This window comes from Polypterus senegalus, chromosome 15 (assembly GCF_016835505.1).
Source record: "Polypterus senegalus isolate Bchr_013 chromosome 15, ASM1683550v1, whole genome shotgun sequence".
Taxonomy (NCBI): domain Eukaryota; kingdom Metazoa; phylum Chordata; class Cladistia; order Polypteriformes; family Polypteridae; genus Polypterus; species Polypterus senegalus.
In genome coordinates, this window is record NC_053168.1 from 101,105,051 (window position 1) to 101,123,792 (window position 18,742).

Below are 18,742 nucleotides of genomic sequence, written 5' to 3' on the forward strand. Positions count from 1 at the left end.
ATAGATGTGCAACCATTGTGGCGTAGTGTTTAAGACTGCACTTTTAAACTGAGTTTGTGGGTTCAAACCCTGATAATGACACTATGTGACTAAAAATGAGAGCTGGTCTCGGTACGACAGGCTGGTGTAAGAAATGCAGGTGAGATAAAGTCCAAATGACTGTAGACACGATCAGATGTCTGGCCACGGGAGGTGCCGCTATTGACTCCACGGTGATACAACTTTGTTTGTAAACTCCCCTTTCCAATATCGAGATAAGGATTAATCTCAAACACAATCTGAACTCTGAAAGTACTTTAATTCCTGTTGCTGTGGTCTGTAAACAAATTAAATACATACACTAAGTTACAATGTTACGTACAAGTACACATTTTAAATACTCTGAACGTGTAAGATTAACAAACATTTGAACCTCTTTATATAAATTATCTATGATAAACTTACATTTCCGCAAGGACGCACAGCATTAATGGCTCAAATGATAAGAGAAAATGACAAACTATTCTCACAACGTGCAGCAAGTAAACAAAGGAACAAAAGACGTGCAAAGCCTGAACTTTCACCCGGAAATATGTAAGAAAAGTTTTACAAGTGTTTCTAATACATTGCCATTAGAGGTCGCAATTCAACCTGACAATGGACTTTCTGACATAGCCGCCCCCAAATTTGTTAGCACAAATTTGTACTTCAAGAAGAAAGTCACCATCACCCATCTGGTCTATATCCATCACAGTCTTCAACAGCTGGAAGCCTGACTAATTTTACTGTGGGTCGGACATACACTCAATCCTTCACCTGAATCTTCACTGTACGTATGCGACCATCAGGTCCTGGGTAGGTTTCAATGATTTTACCGCTTGGCCATGGCGCTCTTGGGAGTTGCGAATCAATAATCATGACTACCTCTCCAACCTTCAACTCATCACATTCAGTCTGCCATTTCTGACGGAGCTGTAGACCAGGTAAGTAATTCTTGACAAAATTACTCCAGAAGTGATCAGCTAAAATCTGACTGTGACGCCATCGCCGTCGTCCCAGCAAATCATCTGGAGGGTAAACTACCTGTGGTAGTGAAGCATCTCGCCGCCCCATGAGCAACAGATTCGGTGTTATTGGGTCAGGATCTGCCACATCTGAGGATACATAACCCAGGGGTTTGGAGTTCAAAATACCTTCAACTTCTATAAGAACGGTAGCTAATACGGCTTCAGTCACAACTTTGGTTCCAAGAACTACTCGTAAGGCACTCTTCACTGACCTGATTTCCCGTTCCCAGGTCCCTCCAAAATGTGGACTACTTGGTGGGTTGAACTGAAATTTCACTTGTTGCTTAGCAAGTTGCTCCTGCAAGGAAGGTGCCATGGCAGTAATAGCTTCCTTTAACTCAGCTTCTCCTCCTCGAAAATTTGTACCTCTGTCAGACAGAAGTTCAGCAGGCTGGCCTCTTCTTGACACAAACCGACGGAAAGCCATGAGAAATGCATCAGTGTCTAAATTTTCAATTAAATCTAAATGAACACAACGAGTAGTCATACATTTGAATATAATTCCCCAACGTTTTTCCGTCCTCCGCCCAATTTTCACCGTAAAGGGACCAAAGCAATCAACCCCTGTGGACCAAAAGGGTGGCTTAAATAGCCGTAGTCGTGCTGGAGGTAGATCCGCCATCTTTGGAGCCTGAGTGGTAGCACGCCAACGCTGGCATTCCCTACATTGGTGCTGATGTCGTCTGATAGCCTCGCGACCCCTTAATATCCAATATTTTCGTCTTACCTCCGCAAACACCCGCTCTGGGCCTGGGTGCAAAAGTTTTTCATCATAGTTCTGAATGAGCAGTTTAGTTATTGGGTGACTTGGGTCCAGTACAATAGGATGGATGCCTTCCTCATTAAAACCCTCTATTCTTCTTAGTCGGCCACCAACTCGAATGAGACCCAATGTATGGTCGAATTCTGGTGATAATGTCCTCAAGCGACTGCTTAGAGGTATTTCCACTCCTGATTGAAGATTCTTGACTTCTACAGGGAAATTGCTCTGTTGAGCTCTTCTTAGGAGTTCAACTTCCGTCTCCCTCCAGGTTTCTGCTGAGGAATAAGCACTTGAATTCCCATCAGCCGCCCCATGAAGATCCTGGATGGTAGCCTTAACTAAATCATTCCAAGACTGGAAAAAACTGGGATCTGGAAGTCTAGTGTGCTGCTCCATTACAAGACTTCCACAAAAGGTGACATTCCTCATTTCGGTGGAGTCCTCAGGTGGGCCGGTAATCAAGGAACATGGCCATTCGTTAATATTCTGTTTGAGAAAGGAAGGTCCATTCCTCCATCTGTTTAACTCACTAAGCTCCTTTAGGGTCTTTCCCCGGGTAATGTCATCAGCTGGATTATCTTTGGTTGTTATGTAATTCCAGTTGTCTAAATTGGTTAAGTTCTGTATTTCCGCTACTCTGGTGCCTACAAACACTTTATACCGACAGGATTCGGATTTCAGCCAGGTCAATACTGTAGTGGAATCACTCCACAAGAGTACCTGCCCTATAGGCAAGCTCAGCTCTGTGGTAAGTAGATGCTAACTGAGCACCAGTTAAAGCAGCACAAAGCTCTAGACGAGGCATTGAGATTTGCCGTTTGGGGGCTACCCTGGACCTAGCAATCACAAAGCTAACATGTATTCCCCCCTTTTCATCTTCAGTACGTAGATAAGCAACAGACCCATATAATCGCTCGGAGGCATCACAGAATACATGTAAGTCTCTCTTAGCCCCGGGAGTATCAGCACATGGTGGGATGTAGCAGCAAGGCAAGATTACATGCTTTATACCGCCTAGCTCCTCTACCCAGGTATGCCATCGTTGCACAAGGATGTCAGGGGTAATGTGATCATCCCAACCAATTTCAGTCTTCCAAATTTCTTGTACCAGAACCTTGGCTCGTGCTGTAAAGGGAGTGAGAAACCCCAGTGGGTCATACTGGCTGGCAAGTACCTTATAAATGTTCCGTTTAGTTGGCTCAATGCATTTAATTGGGCAACATCTGTAACCAAGACTGTCCATGGCACAGTTCCAGCGGAGACCCAGTGTTGGCTCTATTGGCTCTTCGCCATGCTGTGAAAGCCACAGTACAGAATTCTCTGATCTGGCCTCATCTGGGAGATGTTGAATGACTGATGCGAAATTGCTGGCCCACTGCCTAATTTCAAAGCCACCCTCAGAAAGATGTTGACGCAATTTATCTACTAGCTGCTTGGCACTTTCTATACACGGTAGGCTGTACAGACAGTTATCCACATAAAAAGCTTCATTGACACAATTCCACACCTCTTCATAGCCTTCCTGATTGTCCTGAGCATGCTTTCTCAATACATATGTTGCACAACAAGGGCTACAGGTTGTGCCGAAAGGTAAGACTTGCCATTCATAAACACTTGGTAACTTATCACGGTCCATATTCCTCCATATAAACCTCAGTAATGACCTGTCAGAAGGTAGCAAACGTATCTGATGAAACATAGCCTTGATGTCACCAGATATGGCAACTATATGCTGGCGAAATCGAAGAAGAACACCCAATAATGAGGGTCCCAAAGCTGGACCTGCAAACAGATGATCATTTAAGGCCAGTCCGTCCCTCTGATAGGAGCAGTTGAATACAAGCCTGTATTTACCATTATGCTGCACCATATGATGTGGTATATACCAAGCCTCTTCATGTGACTTTATTTCTTTTTCAGTCAGAATTTTGACATGGCATGCATCCACAAGCTTCTGGATGTGCAGTGTATGTAAGTCAGCCAAATATTGATCTTTCAGAAGACACCTTTCTACACGTCTGAGGTGGGGAAGCATAGCTTCTGGAGAAGCAAGGAAGCATGGACTTCTGGAACGTCTCAATAATGGGGTGGCATATCTTTTGACCCCATTGACCTCAACTCTCACAGTCCTTGTTTCAAGCAAGTCCAGGGCTTGTTGGTCTTGCTTGGACTGGGTCACCTGCTGCAGATTCAGATAGGGTAAAGTGTCGGTCTGCCAAAGCCGCTCTACATTTCTTATCAGTTCAGTTGTGGGGGATGAGACATTCATCATTATACATCTTTCATCTTGTCCCTGTCCTTGGATTAGACCTGCAGGCCCTTGTAGTGTCCATCCCAAAGCAGTGCGGACTGCAACAGGTGCATTTGGTGGACCAAAATGTACTGGTTGAATCGGCATCACCAGTTGGGGAAAATCTGAGCCTATCAGAAGCAAAGGACAGGCCCGGTCTATTTGGGGTAATGGTACATCACGGAGATGCAGGTAACGTTTCTTTAACTCATTAATAGGGTATGAGTATTCTGACAAGCACAGACTGTTTGCAGAGAAGGCCCGTTGAATAGTATATTTCTTGTTGGGTTCGTTCACCGAAGAGACTTCAAAGTTCACTGCATTACCAGGAATCCGGACAATATCTTGACGGACTGTTCTAAGAGTCATTACCTCCGGGGTTTGGGGTAGCTTTAATGTGCTGACTGCCGCAGTCATGATAATGGTCCTTTCCGATCCATCATCTAGAACAGCAAAGGTCTCAACTGAACGCCCAGCATAGTGTACTAGAATCTTCACGACTTTAAGTAGCACTTGATGTGGACGTCTGTTCCGGTCAATGTATATGGCATCAGGCTTGACTACAGTCATGAGTACACTCTGACCTCTTCTCTGCATAACAGTATCATGCAGAATCGTAAGGTGGAGTTCCTTACATGTGTTGCATGGCTTCTTCAGCGTACAAGAGTCAGGGGTGTGTGTACGGCCACATTTCCAACAACGCTCGTCATCTCTTATCCAGTTGGCAACCTGTTCAGCACTTAATTTCTTGAAGTCTGTGCAGGCATTCAAATAGTGCTCCTTGTTATTGCAGAATGGGCAATAAGGTTTGAGCTTTTCTTTGGACGTTTTAAGTGAAGGAGAGGACTGAGGATTCGGTGGAAATGCAACTGGCTCAGCATTATAATAAATTGTGTTGGTAGGCTCTGTTCTCCGGACTGAGAGTGTATTCTCCTTTCTGCCATGCTTCAATGTCTCCCCCCGATACAGGGCAGCAGCTTGTTCCGAAATGCGTTTAGCACGGGACTTGGTTTGTAGCCAGACTGAAAGGTCCTGCAGTGTGTAGGTACAGTCTGCATTGGACTGTAATATTCCTTGAGAAAAGCAATATTCCACAAATCCATCACGATAACTAGGGGGCAACTTGCTCAAAAGCCGATCCACATGTGATCCACACCTCAATTCGTAACCACCTTCTCCTTCCAAAGCCTGAAGCATACCAACCAATGAATGTACTGAAAGGGAAAAGTCCTCAAATGCTTCAGCATCCCCAAATTTTATAGGTGAAGCATTAAGTATTGTTCCTATTTCACTCTGAACTAGCTGCCTTGGTTGACCATATTTCTCTTTCAACGCTTGCAGGGAAATCGAATATGGATTTGGGCAATGCATATACGCTTTGGCCAATTTGTGTGCACCAGGAAATTTCAAACATCCAAGCAGCACTTGGTATTTGTACTGTTCAGTTAGATAGGGATGGCCATTTAAAAGACTGTCTAATCCCATTTTGAAAAGAGCAAAATCACTCTCTTTGCCACTCTCAAAGCATGGCTGTTTCGGCTTAGGAATCCCACATGATGAAGCAATAAGCAAGTCCATCATATTGGGTGCGACTTGTACTGAAGGTGCATTGGCAGATGGCTTTGACAGGAAGGGTGATTCTGTAGGCATGTCAAAATCGTAGGAGGGACATCCACCAGCTGGAAAGGCTGATGTACAAGTCGTGGACCCCCAGTCAGTTGGTGCCTGGAGTTTCCACTCTGCATATTGTTTGTTACATGTTGGATTGATGTATTAATTATAGGAAAACTAAAATCCTGGTGGTCTTGGGACATTATTGTTGCAGTAGGGACCCTGGGACTGCCATCCTTATTTCTGCCACTCTGGTCTAATGGATAGGACATGGTGAAGGGCTCTGCATTTACATTAAGCAAATCTTTAGTTGGTGCTGACAGATTTGAGAAGTGCTTGGGGATCTGGGGAACAGTAGGGGTCACAATCCCTTTGCGTTCATTTTCCATAACAAATGAAGAAATCATTTGTGCTTCTTCTAAGTCCTGTTCAGCCCTTCGGAGACGTCGCTGCTGGGACAACTGCTGGGCTATAGCCTCTCTTTCCTTCAATGCTTCTCTAGCCTGAGTGTCTAGTAATCTACATCGCTCATCTATTTTAAGGTCTTCCTCTATGTGTTTTCTGAGTTCTTGCAGTTCCACATATTTCCTTTTTTCTCTAAGAAAGGCAGACTGTGAATCACTCAATGACAAATGCGTAACATTACTACACTGTAAATTTACAGTGCGCTGTGACCGCTCACTGTGACCTACATGGGAACCCAAACCTGCCTGAGGAATATTCTGTTGGGATATTGAGCAGCTTGTAACAGAGCGTGCCTTTTGTCTTGATGGGTAATATCCCACCTCATAGGCTCCTAGCTGGGGTGGAACGCGAGTCTCCCGGTGGATGCGGAGGCAACTGACTGCTGACTGCATGTATCTGCGGCAGAACTTGTTTGGCAAGTTGTGCTCACTGTGCATTCAGGAGGGTAACTCGTCTCAGTACATAAAACAGAAGGACTGACCTGACCAGCTACTGAAGGGTTAACATTTCCTGCCGTATTGATTAGGTCCGCCTTATCTGAAGTGTTACTTTGAAGAGCAGGGCTCAGCTCATCAGTGCTTTGCTCCTTATCCATTTGCCTTTGAACTTCATCCTTGTAAAAGAAATTCCGGCTCGAAGGACCATAAAAATGAGAGCTGGTCTCGGTACGACAGGCTGGTGTAAGAAATGCAGGTGAGATAAAGTCCAAACGACTGTAGACACGATCAGATGTCTGGCCACGGGAGGTGCCGCTATTGACTCCACGGTGATACAACTTTGTTTGTAAACTCCCCTTTCCAATATCGAGATAAGGATTAATCTCAAACACAATCTGAACTCTGAAAGTACTTTAATTCCTGTTGCTGTGGTCTGTAAACAAATTAAATACATACACTAAGTTACAATGTTACGTACAAGTACACATTTTAAATACTCTGAACGTGTAAGATTAACAAACATTTCAACATCTTTATATAAATTATCTATGATAAACTTACATTTCCGCAAGGACGCACAGCATTAATGGCTCAAATGATAAGAGAAAATGACAAACTATTCTCACAACGTGCAGCAAGTAAACAAAGGAACAAAAGACGTGCAAAGCCTGAACTTTCACCCGGAAATATGTAAGAAAAGTTTTACAAGTGTTTCTAATACATTGCCATTAGAGGTCGCAATTCAACCTGACAATGGACTTTCTGACAGTGACCATAAACAAGTCACTTCACCTGTCTGTGCAGCGTGGGGGGCACTGGGCGAATGTAACCTGTAGTTTCTAAATGTTTTATGTTGGATAAAGGAGTTAGTAAATGTAGAATATTTTGCCTTCAGAATGAATAACTGGTTTCAAAAGTTGTGTGATAAAGTACTGTGGCCGGGTGCGAGCAAACATGATCCTGGAATCAAATAAGACGGCCCAATACGTACCTAACTTCAGCCTTGTGTTCATTACAGACTCAAGGGTAGATTCTGTTAAATAGTAATAATTACCGCCAAGTCCTTTCGCAAACGTATTGTATGGAAAAAAATATATAGTGCCATTTAAACGCAGATGCGTCTCATAGCCACATCTCTTTACACTCCATGACTCTACCGGCCCTTAAGTTCCTGTTTCTTGCCCCGCCCATTTCCTCTGAAGATCACGTGAACAACCAATATAGTTCACACGCAGAACCGATATAGTTCATACACAGAGTTGCGATAGGGTGCGCACGCATAACCAATATGTTTCATACGCGAAACCGACATAGTGCACGCATACAACCAATAGAGTTCAAGCGCATAATCAACAGGTTACCCACATGAATCCAGTATAAGACGTGCATGAAACCAATATAGTGCATACGCAAATCCATTGTTAGACCAACACAGAACAAAAACCAATATAGTTCATACGCAAACCAATAACATGCAAGCGGAAATCAATGCAGTTCACTCACAAACCAATAACAAATCATACTGGAACCAGTGATATACACATGCAAATCAATATAGTTCATATGCAAACCAGTGGTATGCACGTACAAACGGATAATATACGGTCACGAACTAATATAGTTCATATGAATGAAACCAGTATTGTACGCACACAAACCAATTAAGTATGCATGCAAACCGATAGTAAATATTCATAAACCAATAGTGTTCGCACGTAAACCAATAGATTACACACAGAAATATATGATTTATGGCCTGTTTGGCCCCTCATAGTTGATACCCCACTAAAGCAGAGCTGTTTATGCAGCCGGTCTTGATGACCCAGCCTTTGGAAGGCAGAGCAACATGCTCCTGCATGTTTGGTAGAAACTTCATAGGTGAAAAGTTGCTGGTCCCTCCTCTACGGGGCAGTGACCCCTTTGTAGCGGCAAAGAATTCTCATTTTAGCTACACCGAGTTAACATCGCAAAGAGCCAGGTCTTATGAGATTTAAAGGATAACTCTATTCTTTATTTTCAAACCCTTTGAATGGTGTGGGGTTGGTTTGATGAAATATCTTCTTTAATAATCGTATGATTTTCCGATTTCATCAAATAAAAAAGCTGTTGGTTTCCTGTGTCTTGACATTCCTTTTGACTCTTTGTTTTGGCAGCGGCAAGATTCTGTTCACGTATCCGTGAAAGAAAGTTTACTGATAATGTCACAACTTTGAAATTGGTAGCCATATGCTAAAGCCACATGTTGCTTGTTCCGTAATTTAAATTACACCGCAAAGTGCTGAATGGCCGGGGTGGTTTCCTGTGTCTTGGCGTTCCTATTGACTGTTTGTTTTAACAGCTGCAGATTTAGCAGTAAAGGATCTGTTCACGTATCCCTGTTTTAGCAGCTGGGTCCTGTGAAAGAAAGTGTATTGATAATGCCACATAGGATAAATGTATATTTTAATAACGGTCCTATTATTTTGTAATAATTATTTTGAATCTACTGTTTATAAAATGAAACCACGTGTCATGAGTTTATGGCTTAGAGCAGGGGAGTGAATATTTTATATCATTTTCGGAAAGTTACACATTTGCATGGCTATGCAGGCAGAATAAGTGTATATTTTATTTAATTTCTTAATATTAGTTTTGAATCTAGTGTTTATAAAATGAATCCACGTGTCATAAGTTTCATAATTTATAAATCATATTTTCATATTTTAGGGGCGGAGATTAAGGTCATAAATCATTCATAACAGCCCCTGTGACAGTTTCTTTCTGATAGTACTACTACTGTTCTTCTCTGTTTCTCTGTGATTATATATCAGTTTGTGCATGCAGTCAATCTGATCTATGATTCAGTTCCACATGAAGCATGTTCTCAGGATAAATTCCATCCACTGAGACCATAAACTGTATTAAGAAGGCCTGCCTAAGAAAACAAAAGTGAATATTCTAAATGGTTACGGGCTGGTGACACTTACTCCAATCAAGTGCTTTCAGAGAATGGTGCTAGGACTCATAACACAGAATATTACAGTTCTAATCGCCTTTAGTCTGCACATAGTCACAGAAGTCCACAGAGGACACCACATCCCTTATATATCGATAATAAAAACTATTAGACCAGTGTCCTGTTTATAGGTTAAAGCTCAGCTCTTAACTCCTTTGTACTGGCAAAGTTGACTACTAAGCTCCTCAGTTAAACAACTTCAGTAACTTAATTTTAAACCAACCAACAAAACTCGGCATTTCTGGACTGGCAAAATCATAACTTTTACATTGACCTTCAACACAGGCACTCCACAGGGTAGTGTGCCTGAGTCTCCCTTTACCTCTGACTATGTGATCAGAAACAGCCGCAACTCCATCATTAAATGTGCTGATGACACCATCATCGCAGACCTAATGACCAACAATGATGAGATGGTTTATAGAGGTCTATGTACTGTCTTAGTAGTACCAAGTTAACAATCTCACAATTATTATTGTCAGCAAAGCCAAGGAGATGGTGATAGACTTCAGAAAGTTGACCATACTGCCATGTACATTGGAGGGAATACTAAGAAAAAGTGAGTAGCTTTAAATTTATTTGAGTGGCTATCACTCATGGACTGAAGTGGGCACAACATATAAAAAAGTTTCACCAGCATGTCTGCTTCCTCAAAGTCTGAGAGTAGCTTGCATTTCTCATTCCATTCTCAAACTTTTACAGTTGCACAGTGGAGTCCATCCTCACTGGTTGCCTCACATTCTGAGGCAGCACTTGCTTAACTCAAGAGCATAAAGTATTAAATTGTCTGATGTAGGCAGCACAGAATATGACCTGCATCATGCTGCCTTCTCCTCATAATATATACAACACTCACTGTCTTAGAAAGACAAAAAGTCTTTTAATGGCCTCAATCATCCTGCACAGCTGGTTTTCTCAATTTACAATTCTGTTTAAACACTAGATTCTGGGACAGTTTCTGTCTACAGGCTGTAAAGTGGCCAAACATTCAATCATAAAAACAGATATTGTTTATTTTCATGCACATGCACAAAGGGAAAAAATTAAGGGCTCTGGTGATGGCAATTCTCTGTCACTCCAGAAGTTACTGCTCTGTGATAACGCCTTTTATTTTCCTCCCTCTGCAGATGGAAGATTGATGGCTTTTCCATCTCTGACATCACTTCCAGTGTCAGTCCACCTAGTCCTGCCTTTTCCTGCAGGAAACCATTAGAACTGGAAGAACCACTGTTTTGAGGAGTCATATTTAGACTCCCATCTGAAAAGATATTCTCTTTAACACGGTTTACTCATGTTTTATTTCCTTGTAATTTCAATTATACATGTTTTACCTATATATGCAACAAAACAGCTTATTGAAGGATAAGAATAAGGCAGCTAAAGTTTAATCACAGACAAAACTAGGCTGAAATTCACAGTACAGCCTACCAGAGACTGACCTGGAACAGAAGGACAAAGGAATAGATCTGCCATGGCCTGCCGTTGCTGCATTGGTTCCACTGTGAGTGAGGCGATCAAGGAGAATGTGTCAATTTCAGGTGGATTATTGGAACTAAGCATGGCCCTTTCATCCCCGCTGTCATCTGCAGCTAATACTCACAGTGAGTCAGCAGTATCAACTACAAATAAACTCACAACTCTGTCTATGGAGTGTGGATAAGACCGAAATGCATTGTCTGAGATGAAGGTAATGATTGCCACACTCAGTGGCATAAATGATACAAAGAATGATGTAAAGAAGGATATAAAGAAAGAAATAAAGGACTTAAACAAGAAAAATGAGAAACAGCATTAAAGTATAAAAGACCTGGGGCCTCATGTATAACGCCGTGCGTAGAACTCACACTATAACGTGACATAAACACAAAAGTGGGAATGTGTGTACACACAGAAAAATTGAGATGCATAAATCTGTGTGTTCGCCAACTCCCACGTCCTTCTGCTCCATTAATCCCGGTCAGCTTTAAAAGTAACGCATGTGCACACGCCTGCTGCCCCACCCCAACTCCTCCCAGAATTATACCTCTTTGAATATGTAATTCAATATAAATAGCCCTAAAGCCCAGTGTTCTGTGAAAAGGCAATGGCAAAAGCATGAGGGAAAATAGAATTTTAGCGAATACCAAGTGGAGGCAAGGAAACATGTACTATTTGTTGGTTTAAACAACAAAAGGAAGTTGATCGAGTTACATAGCATGTCGGAGAAACTCGAAAGCTCAAGTTCACAAAGTTGCACTGTGCCCGAAATAAAAAAGAAGTTGTCAGATATCAAAATCGCTTTGAAAAGGCGAGTTGTAGCCCACCATCTGAGTGTCATATGAAAGCTTATTAGTGTACAGAGAAAAAATAAAGGCACATAGTAGGAAAAAAGCATGAAATGTCAACTTAAATCTTAAAATTTCCACTTTAATCACGTAGTTTATTTTGTCATTAAAGTAGAAAATCATAAACTTCATCTTAAAATTGTTTCATTTACTAGTTTCTCAAATCCCATGGTAACTAAAGTAGCATGTTAAATGCTTTGTTTTTTATTTGATCTTCTATGTGCTCTATGTGTGTGAATCATTACGTGCTTCTGGGTTGATCTTCCTCTGACAGGACACAGAATTCATTGCATTCGTGATATTGCAGCTCTCTGAATAACTAAAATACTGAGATGTATACGTGATATCATTTTATGATGATAAGAGTTAAAGCATGTTATTAAACATGGGAACACGGTGGGACAGTGATTGTTCATGTCTCGCACAAGATGCTTGCTGCACCATGCGCGACCTTCAATGAAATACTTTATTGTAGCAGTACTGCCTCTTTCAAACGTACTAACCTCAAATTCCGGTCCTTACTTTTCTTTCTCCAAATACCCAATCGCCATACAATCAGCTCTGTAATAGACGTTAAGCCATCTGTAAGTTTAGAACGCTGATTCTTCAAAACTTTTAAGGAACATTGAAATATCTTCATAGCACATTTTTAATTATTTTATCCATCTATTCATCCAGTGTTGCGCCAACCCCAGCAAATATACAGAGCGAGGCAGGAACAATCTATAAATGGAGCAACAGCGGCTCGCTAGCACTGCGGCACTGTGTCCTCACATGTTTAATTATTATCAATATAGATTATTTAAATGAAGTTAAAGTTTTATCCGTATAATATAATAAACCTGTTTTGCTGCATTTCATCTTAAAATGATATTGTCATCATATGTAAATACGCGCTTTATAAAGTGGCTCAGGTTGTACAATATTATAACTGTATCTCAAGTTTACAGTGAGGTTATTGTACTTATAAGTACAAACAGTTCTATAAGGAGCACTTGATGGACTGATTGAGTGCGTTTATATTTCTTGGGATGAAACTGTTTTTGAACCGTGAGGAAAGGCTCTGAAGTGTTTGCCGTATGAGTGCAGTTCAACAGACAACATGGCTGAGGCAGTATGTGCTTGATGCTGTATACCGATAATTCTCTTTCAGCTGCTGTACAGGTGTGATTCACACTCAGATACAGTGATATAAATACTCCGAGTGGTGCAGTGAGAGTAATATGGAAAAAGATGATCCGCTCTGGCAAACCCTAATAGGAGCAGCTGAAAGAAGAAGAAGAAGGTGCAGTGAGAGTAACAACGCTAAAGCAGCTATTGTATTTAGAATAGTTTAACCATTCTGTGGACCATTATATTGTTACAGGTTAATTACAATCTGATGCATTAAACTAATAAACAATATGCGGTTAATTTCAGTGTATTTATAAAGCCACGTCAGGGATGTGGATCTGAAAAACAAAGGGTAACCACACAGGAACAGTAGCACTGCTTTGACGCTGGATGCCGCCAGCCTGCAAAACTGAGCGCAGAACTTGCATACGATAGGGTATGAGCTATGGTGGAAATGTGTGTGGGTTTACACCAATTTTAGGTTTTATACATCGCGAGTTGAATGTGGAAACTTTCTTATGCATCATTTTTGTGCATATGCATTGTTTATACATGAGGCCCCTGGAGAAAAATGCAAGGAGTTGTGGAGGAGAGATTATTGTGGTTTATTGGTGTGTTTATTGTGGCTGTGGTGCTTTGGAGGCACTGTTTTGGAAGAAGAAAAGATATTAAAGTTCTTCTTAGTGCTTTTAACCTGTGTCCAGTGTGTCTGTCTGTTGGGGAAAAGGTGGCACCTAGCGTCCACTCTCTTACACAATGTACCAACTTAACACAAGACAACAAAATGTCAGTAAAAGATCAGAAGTAATGTTTTTATGACCAAATGGTGAACTTTGTAAACAGGAATGTCAAAGGTTTTAATCAAGAATTAAAGAGAAAGAAAGCATTCTCTCACTTAACAGGTTTAAATACCTAGATAGTATTTTTACAGGAGACTCAATAATAATAAATAATAATAATACATTAATAAATAAGAAACAGTTTTGGTTGCAAAGGGAATGGATTGCCCACATTTTTCACTCCAGCTATACAAAGAAAACTAGGGGTGTGGGAATCTTAATAAACAGAACTGTTTCATTTGTAACATCAAGCATATATCTGATCCTGAAGGACGATACGTCATGTGTGGAGAATGGCTGGCCGTTTATCCCGGCCAATACCCCCAAGCCACCAGGTGGAGCCCTCCTTGCAGCATGGAGGTCCCCAGAAGACCAGCAGAGCATCATGGACAATGAAGTTTTTATGCACAGCCCTGCTGGATGCCATGGGGGCCACTAGGGGATGCTGCAGGGAGGAATAATGAATATTTTCCCTACGCCCCGGAAGCACACGTGGACAAGAGGAATGATGTGCTTCTGGGGTGAAGAAAAGAACTTGTACCTGACCCAGAAGTGATTGAGAGTCACATGGACTGGGGATTAGGAACACTTCCGGGTCAGGAGATATAAAAGGACTGTGGGAGCTCCCAGACGGCGAGCTGAGCTGGGTGGAAGGGTGGTAACGCATCTGGGAGTTGGAGGATTGTTTCTTAGTGATTATTTGTGATTTGTATGAGTATTGTGGAGGAGAGGGTGCTTTGTGCACTGTGGAAGATTAATAAAGTCAGAATTTGGACTTTTACCTGGTGTCTCCAGTCGTGGACAGGGGTTCAAGGGAGCGAGAGCGCCCCCTATCTACCACACATGGTAATGTGCAATTTACTTAATACAAAAGTGATTCTGATAAATATGTACTCCCCTAACGAGGACAATATAGATTTAATCCAAAATGTATTTGCATCTATTCCTTATGTAAACACTCATGAAATTATAATGGGCACAGACTTTTAATTGTTTTAAATCCTGACCTGGTTAGGTCTTCAGCTACAGCGGTGATAACATCTAATACTGCAAATAATTACACAGTTTGGAATGGATCAGAACTTATTAGACCCATGGAGGTTTTTAAATCCTATCCTCAGAGCATATTCCTTCTTCTCACATGTTCATCATAGTTACTCAAGAATTGATTATTTCTTCATTGACAATATTTTTTTGCCCATTATGAAATCTTTTAAGTATGATGCTATTTTTTATCTCTGACCATGCCTCTTTGATCATGGAGCTTAAATCGCTATGCCTTACATACTCATCTCATAGCTGACATCTTAACCCCCTGTCATTAGCTGATGAGAACTGTACAGAATTTATATCCACGCAAATTGATTATTTTCTGGAGACAAATGCCTCTTTAGAGGTCTCTGCAGGAATACTCAGGAAAACTCTGAAGGAATTTTTAGGAGGACAGATTAAGTCATATCTTTCTTACAATAATAAATTGGAAACCAGGACGGTATCTTGGTTAATCAATGAAATTGCCAAAATAGATCAAGAATGTTCCAGGTCTCCAAATGAGGCACTTTATAGGAAAAGACGGGCTCTACAATCAGAATATAATCTCTCGACTGCTAAAGAAACAGCTCATCTTTAAATTGTGACATCATTATTAGGAACACGGAGAGAAGGCCGATAAGAGTTTAGCCCTTTGTTGGCCACAAGCAGGAAGTCTGTAATGTAATATGTGACAGTAGGGGGCGCTAGTGCTCCCTTGAACCCCCAGGTACAACTCCAGACACCGGGTGAAAGTCCAAGACTTTTTATTTAATACCAATGTGCACCAAGCACCCTCCACACTATTCATATGCAACAAAATATCCCACAACAACACTATTCTCTTTCCTCCTCGCCCAGACACTTCGCCCTCCTACCTCCCAGCTCAGCTCAGTGTCTGGACTGAGGCATCGTCCTTTTATAGCCCCTGACCCGGAGGTGTTCCTGTCCCAATAGTCCACAGTTCCTTTTTCCTTCCGGGTCAGGGCAAACAGTCCTTTCTTCACCCGAGAGCACGTCATTCCTTCCCGTCACGTGACCGTGACGTACTCCCGGGTCATAGGGCATAAAAGAACCCATAAGCCCCCCTGCAGCGACTCCTGGTGGCCCCCAAGGTATCCAGCAGGGTTGTGTTAAAACACTACAAAGTCCATAAGGCCCTGCTGGACCTCGGGGCATGGTCCTGCTATCGGGAGAGCTCCTCCTAGCGACCTGGGGGTGCGGACCGGCAGTGAAAGCCGGCAGTCCTCCACAAATAACAGCAATTAACAACATAGACAGAGATAAAATCATTGACCATAAAATATAACCCACACATTTAGAGAGTACTATAATTCCTTATATACTGCTCAGTTTAAAGAAGATAGGACACAATCTAATGAATTTTTTGACTCATTACAGATACCACAACTAGATACACTTAGTGCGGTGGAACTGGATAAACCTCTGAGACTCTCAGAATTACTAGACGCTTTAAACACACTTCTATGTGGTAGCTACCCAATGAAATTTTAGATAAAAAAAATTCAAATAAGTTACTTCCACTATTATTAGTAACGTTTAAAGAAGCTAAAGACAACAACATTCTGCCTCAAACTGTTCACCAAACATTGATTACTGTCTTTCATAAGAAAATAATGACTTACTACTATGTGCATCATACAGACCAATCTTACTTCTGAATAATGACGTTAAGATACTCTCCAAAGGTCTAGCTAGAAGGAATGAGAAAGTGCTTTCTTCTGTAATATCACAAGACCAAACCAGATTTATTAAAGGCAGACACTTAGCTTTTAATCTTCAACTTTTGTTTAATATAATATATTCACCCATTAAATCTTACAACACACAGATCTTACTTACTGTCATTAGATGCAGAAAAAGCATCTGACATGGTTGAATGGAACTACCAATTCAACACATTGCACACATTTGGCTTCAACCTAAACATATGTGCATTGATTAAATTTCTGTATACCAGTCCTGAAGCCTTATTGAATATCAATATTGGTCTGTGCAATCACCACTGAGCCATTGGCTGTTTATTTTCGAAATGCCTCAAAAATAAAGGGGATTTTCAGAGAAGGACTTGAACAGAAAATATCACTGTTTGTAGGTGATATGGTACTGTATATATCTGACCCAAAAAAATTCCATGCCAGCATTCTAAAAGCACTATGAAATTTTGAAAAGATATCTGGGCTCAAAATTTATTTGAACTTACTAGCACACAATATTTAACTGAATATCTTCCCATTTATCTTAGCAGATCAGTTTAAATATCTGGGGGTAAACATCACAAGTGAATGTAAACCTCATTTTCAACAAAAGTTTGCTGTCTGCATGGAAAAAATTAAACAAGATGTGAATAAATGGTTCACCTTCCATCTCACATTAACAGGTAGAATCAACACTGTTAAAGTGAACATCCTTCCCAAACTTCTGTTTCTATTTCAAAGCATCTCCGTGTACATTAGCAAATCTTTTACAGATCTTGCCTGAAGAAGGGGCCTGAGCAGCCTCAGAAGCTTGCATATTGTAATCTTTTTAGTTAGCCATTGAAAGGTGTCATTTTGCTGGACTTCTCTTTGCACTTAATATTTCAGAAAAGGAGTGGCAGGTAGACATGCACACAATACCTTCTAGCTTCATATACGCAAAGCATTCAATAATTCAAGTTAAAATCTTTTATTGAGCACATTTATCTAGTTGAAATTTATCCAAAATTTTTCCAGGATAAGATTCAACCTATGAACATTGCAGTCTTGCTCCTGTCTCACTGGGCCACATGTTTTGGATGTGCACCAAATTAACATTATTTTGGACAAAAATCTTTTAATGCCTATCAGTCAGCCAGTATTTGGTGTACTTCCAGATGGACTTAAAGTGGAGAAGGACAAACAAACTTTAATTGCCGTTACTACACTATTGGCAAGAAGACTTATCTCTACTTGGGAGTCGACTTTTGATTTGTTTTGTTTGACTTGCTTTTATTGGATTGTTACTTTCTTTTAATTAAAATCAATAAAAAAGAAAGAAATAAAGAAAAGGTTTATGTGTTTTTTAAATGATGACACTGTTGTGATTGCTAGCTGTCCCATCCATCATGTCTCTGCTTTCATGATGCAGGAATTTGTTCTTATTGTATCTAGTTGGATTCCAGAATTGTGGTAACTCAGTACTGGGTTGTAGCCATGAAAGCTGTCATGTCTAACTGATCTGCTTTGTTTAAGGTTGACACTTGTGTTTAAATTATGAAGAAAAGCCAACAAAGTAGGAGTTAAAAAGCATCCCTTTTATTCTTTTTTTGCTGTCCTGCACTTCCATTGCTGAGCAAGTCTCATCCAACTCCCCCTACAAAACAAGATACTCAATTTTATATTACAGAAGCAGCATGCAGTGTTGCCCAGGCAAGTAATGTTAATCTCTGGTCATTTTGGTCTACTTGTCCGGCTTCAGTCTATTTGAAAGTTTCAATTGCTCTGAGCCAGCAGGCAGCATTAGTGTGCAAATGGCAGCACAAATGAAAAATAAAAAAACACTGGGACTCCCTGGGTCAAACTTTTGCATCCCAGGTAGTTTATCTTGTCCACATGGTATGCAAAATTTGGTCCAAATCAGTCAAAGTGTGTAGTATTGTATAGGAGATAAACAGACAGACAGATAGACATTCTATTTTAGATGCAGTGTGCATACTTTTTTTTTTCTATTGTATTTTTGTCAGCTCCTCTGATGAGACATGCAAGAAATAATGTCATTATACATTGTACTGTATTGACATGACTGAAAACTATATATGTGTGTGTGTGTGTGTGTGAGTGTGTGTGTGT

At 40.9% G+C, this 18,742-nt stretch overlaps 1 protein-coding gene across 3 annotated transcripts; it reads right to left on the minus strand.

The window, feature by feature from the left end:
* Window positions 1–208: 208 nt before the first annotated feature.
* LOC120515759 lies at window positions 209–2,551 on the minus strand. 3 transcript variants are annotated; one of them, XR_005630700.1, is made up of 2 exons: window positions 445–477; window positions 209–316 (listed from the first exon to the last, which is right to left on the minus strand). XR_005630700.1 is itself a non-coding variant. In XM_039737046.1 (2 exons), exons 1-2 carry the CDS (start codon window positions 2,236–2,238, stop codon window positions 268–270), a joined length of 1,029 nt encoding a protein of 342 aa, XP_039592980.1. In that variant the 5' UTR covers window positions 2,239–2,551; the 3' UTR covers window positions 209–267. The 3 variants fall into 3 exon arrangements, 2 of the variants coding, with proteins under 2 accessions (XP_039592980.1, XP_039592981.1); XM_039737046.1 differs by lacking the exon at window positions 445–477 and adding an exon at window positions 1,259–2,551; XM_039737047.1 differs by lacking the exons at window positions 209–316; window positions 445–477 and adding exons at window positions 895–1,133; window positions 1,259–2,551.
* Window positions 2,552–18,742: the final 16,191 nt, after the last annotated feature.

Excerpts from the sequence above, each read along its gene's own strand:
- LOC120515759 (XM_039737046.1), bottom strand. The coding sequence starts at position 2,238 with ATGAGGAATGTCACCTTTTGTGGAAGTCTTGTAATGGAGCAGCACACT. Across the intron at positions 317-1,258 it reads ACCTGGGAACGGGAAATCAG|ACCACAGCAACAGGAATTAA; the intron begins GTCAGTGAAGAG and ends ATTTGTTTACAG.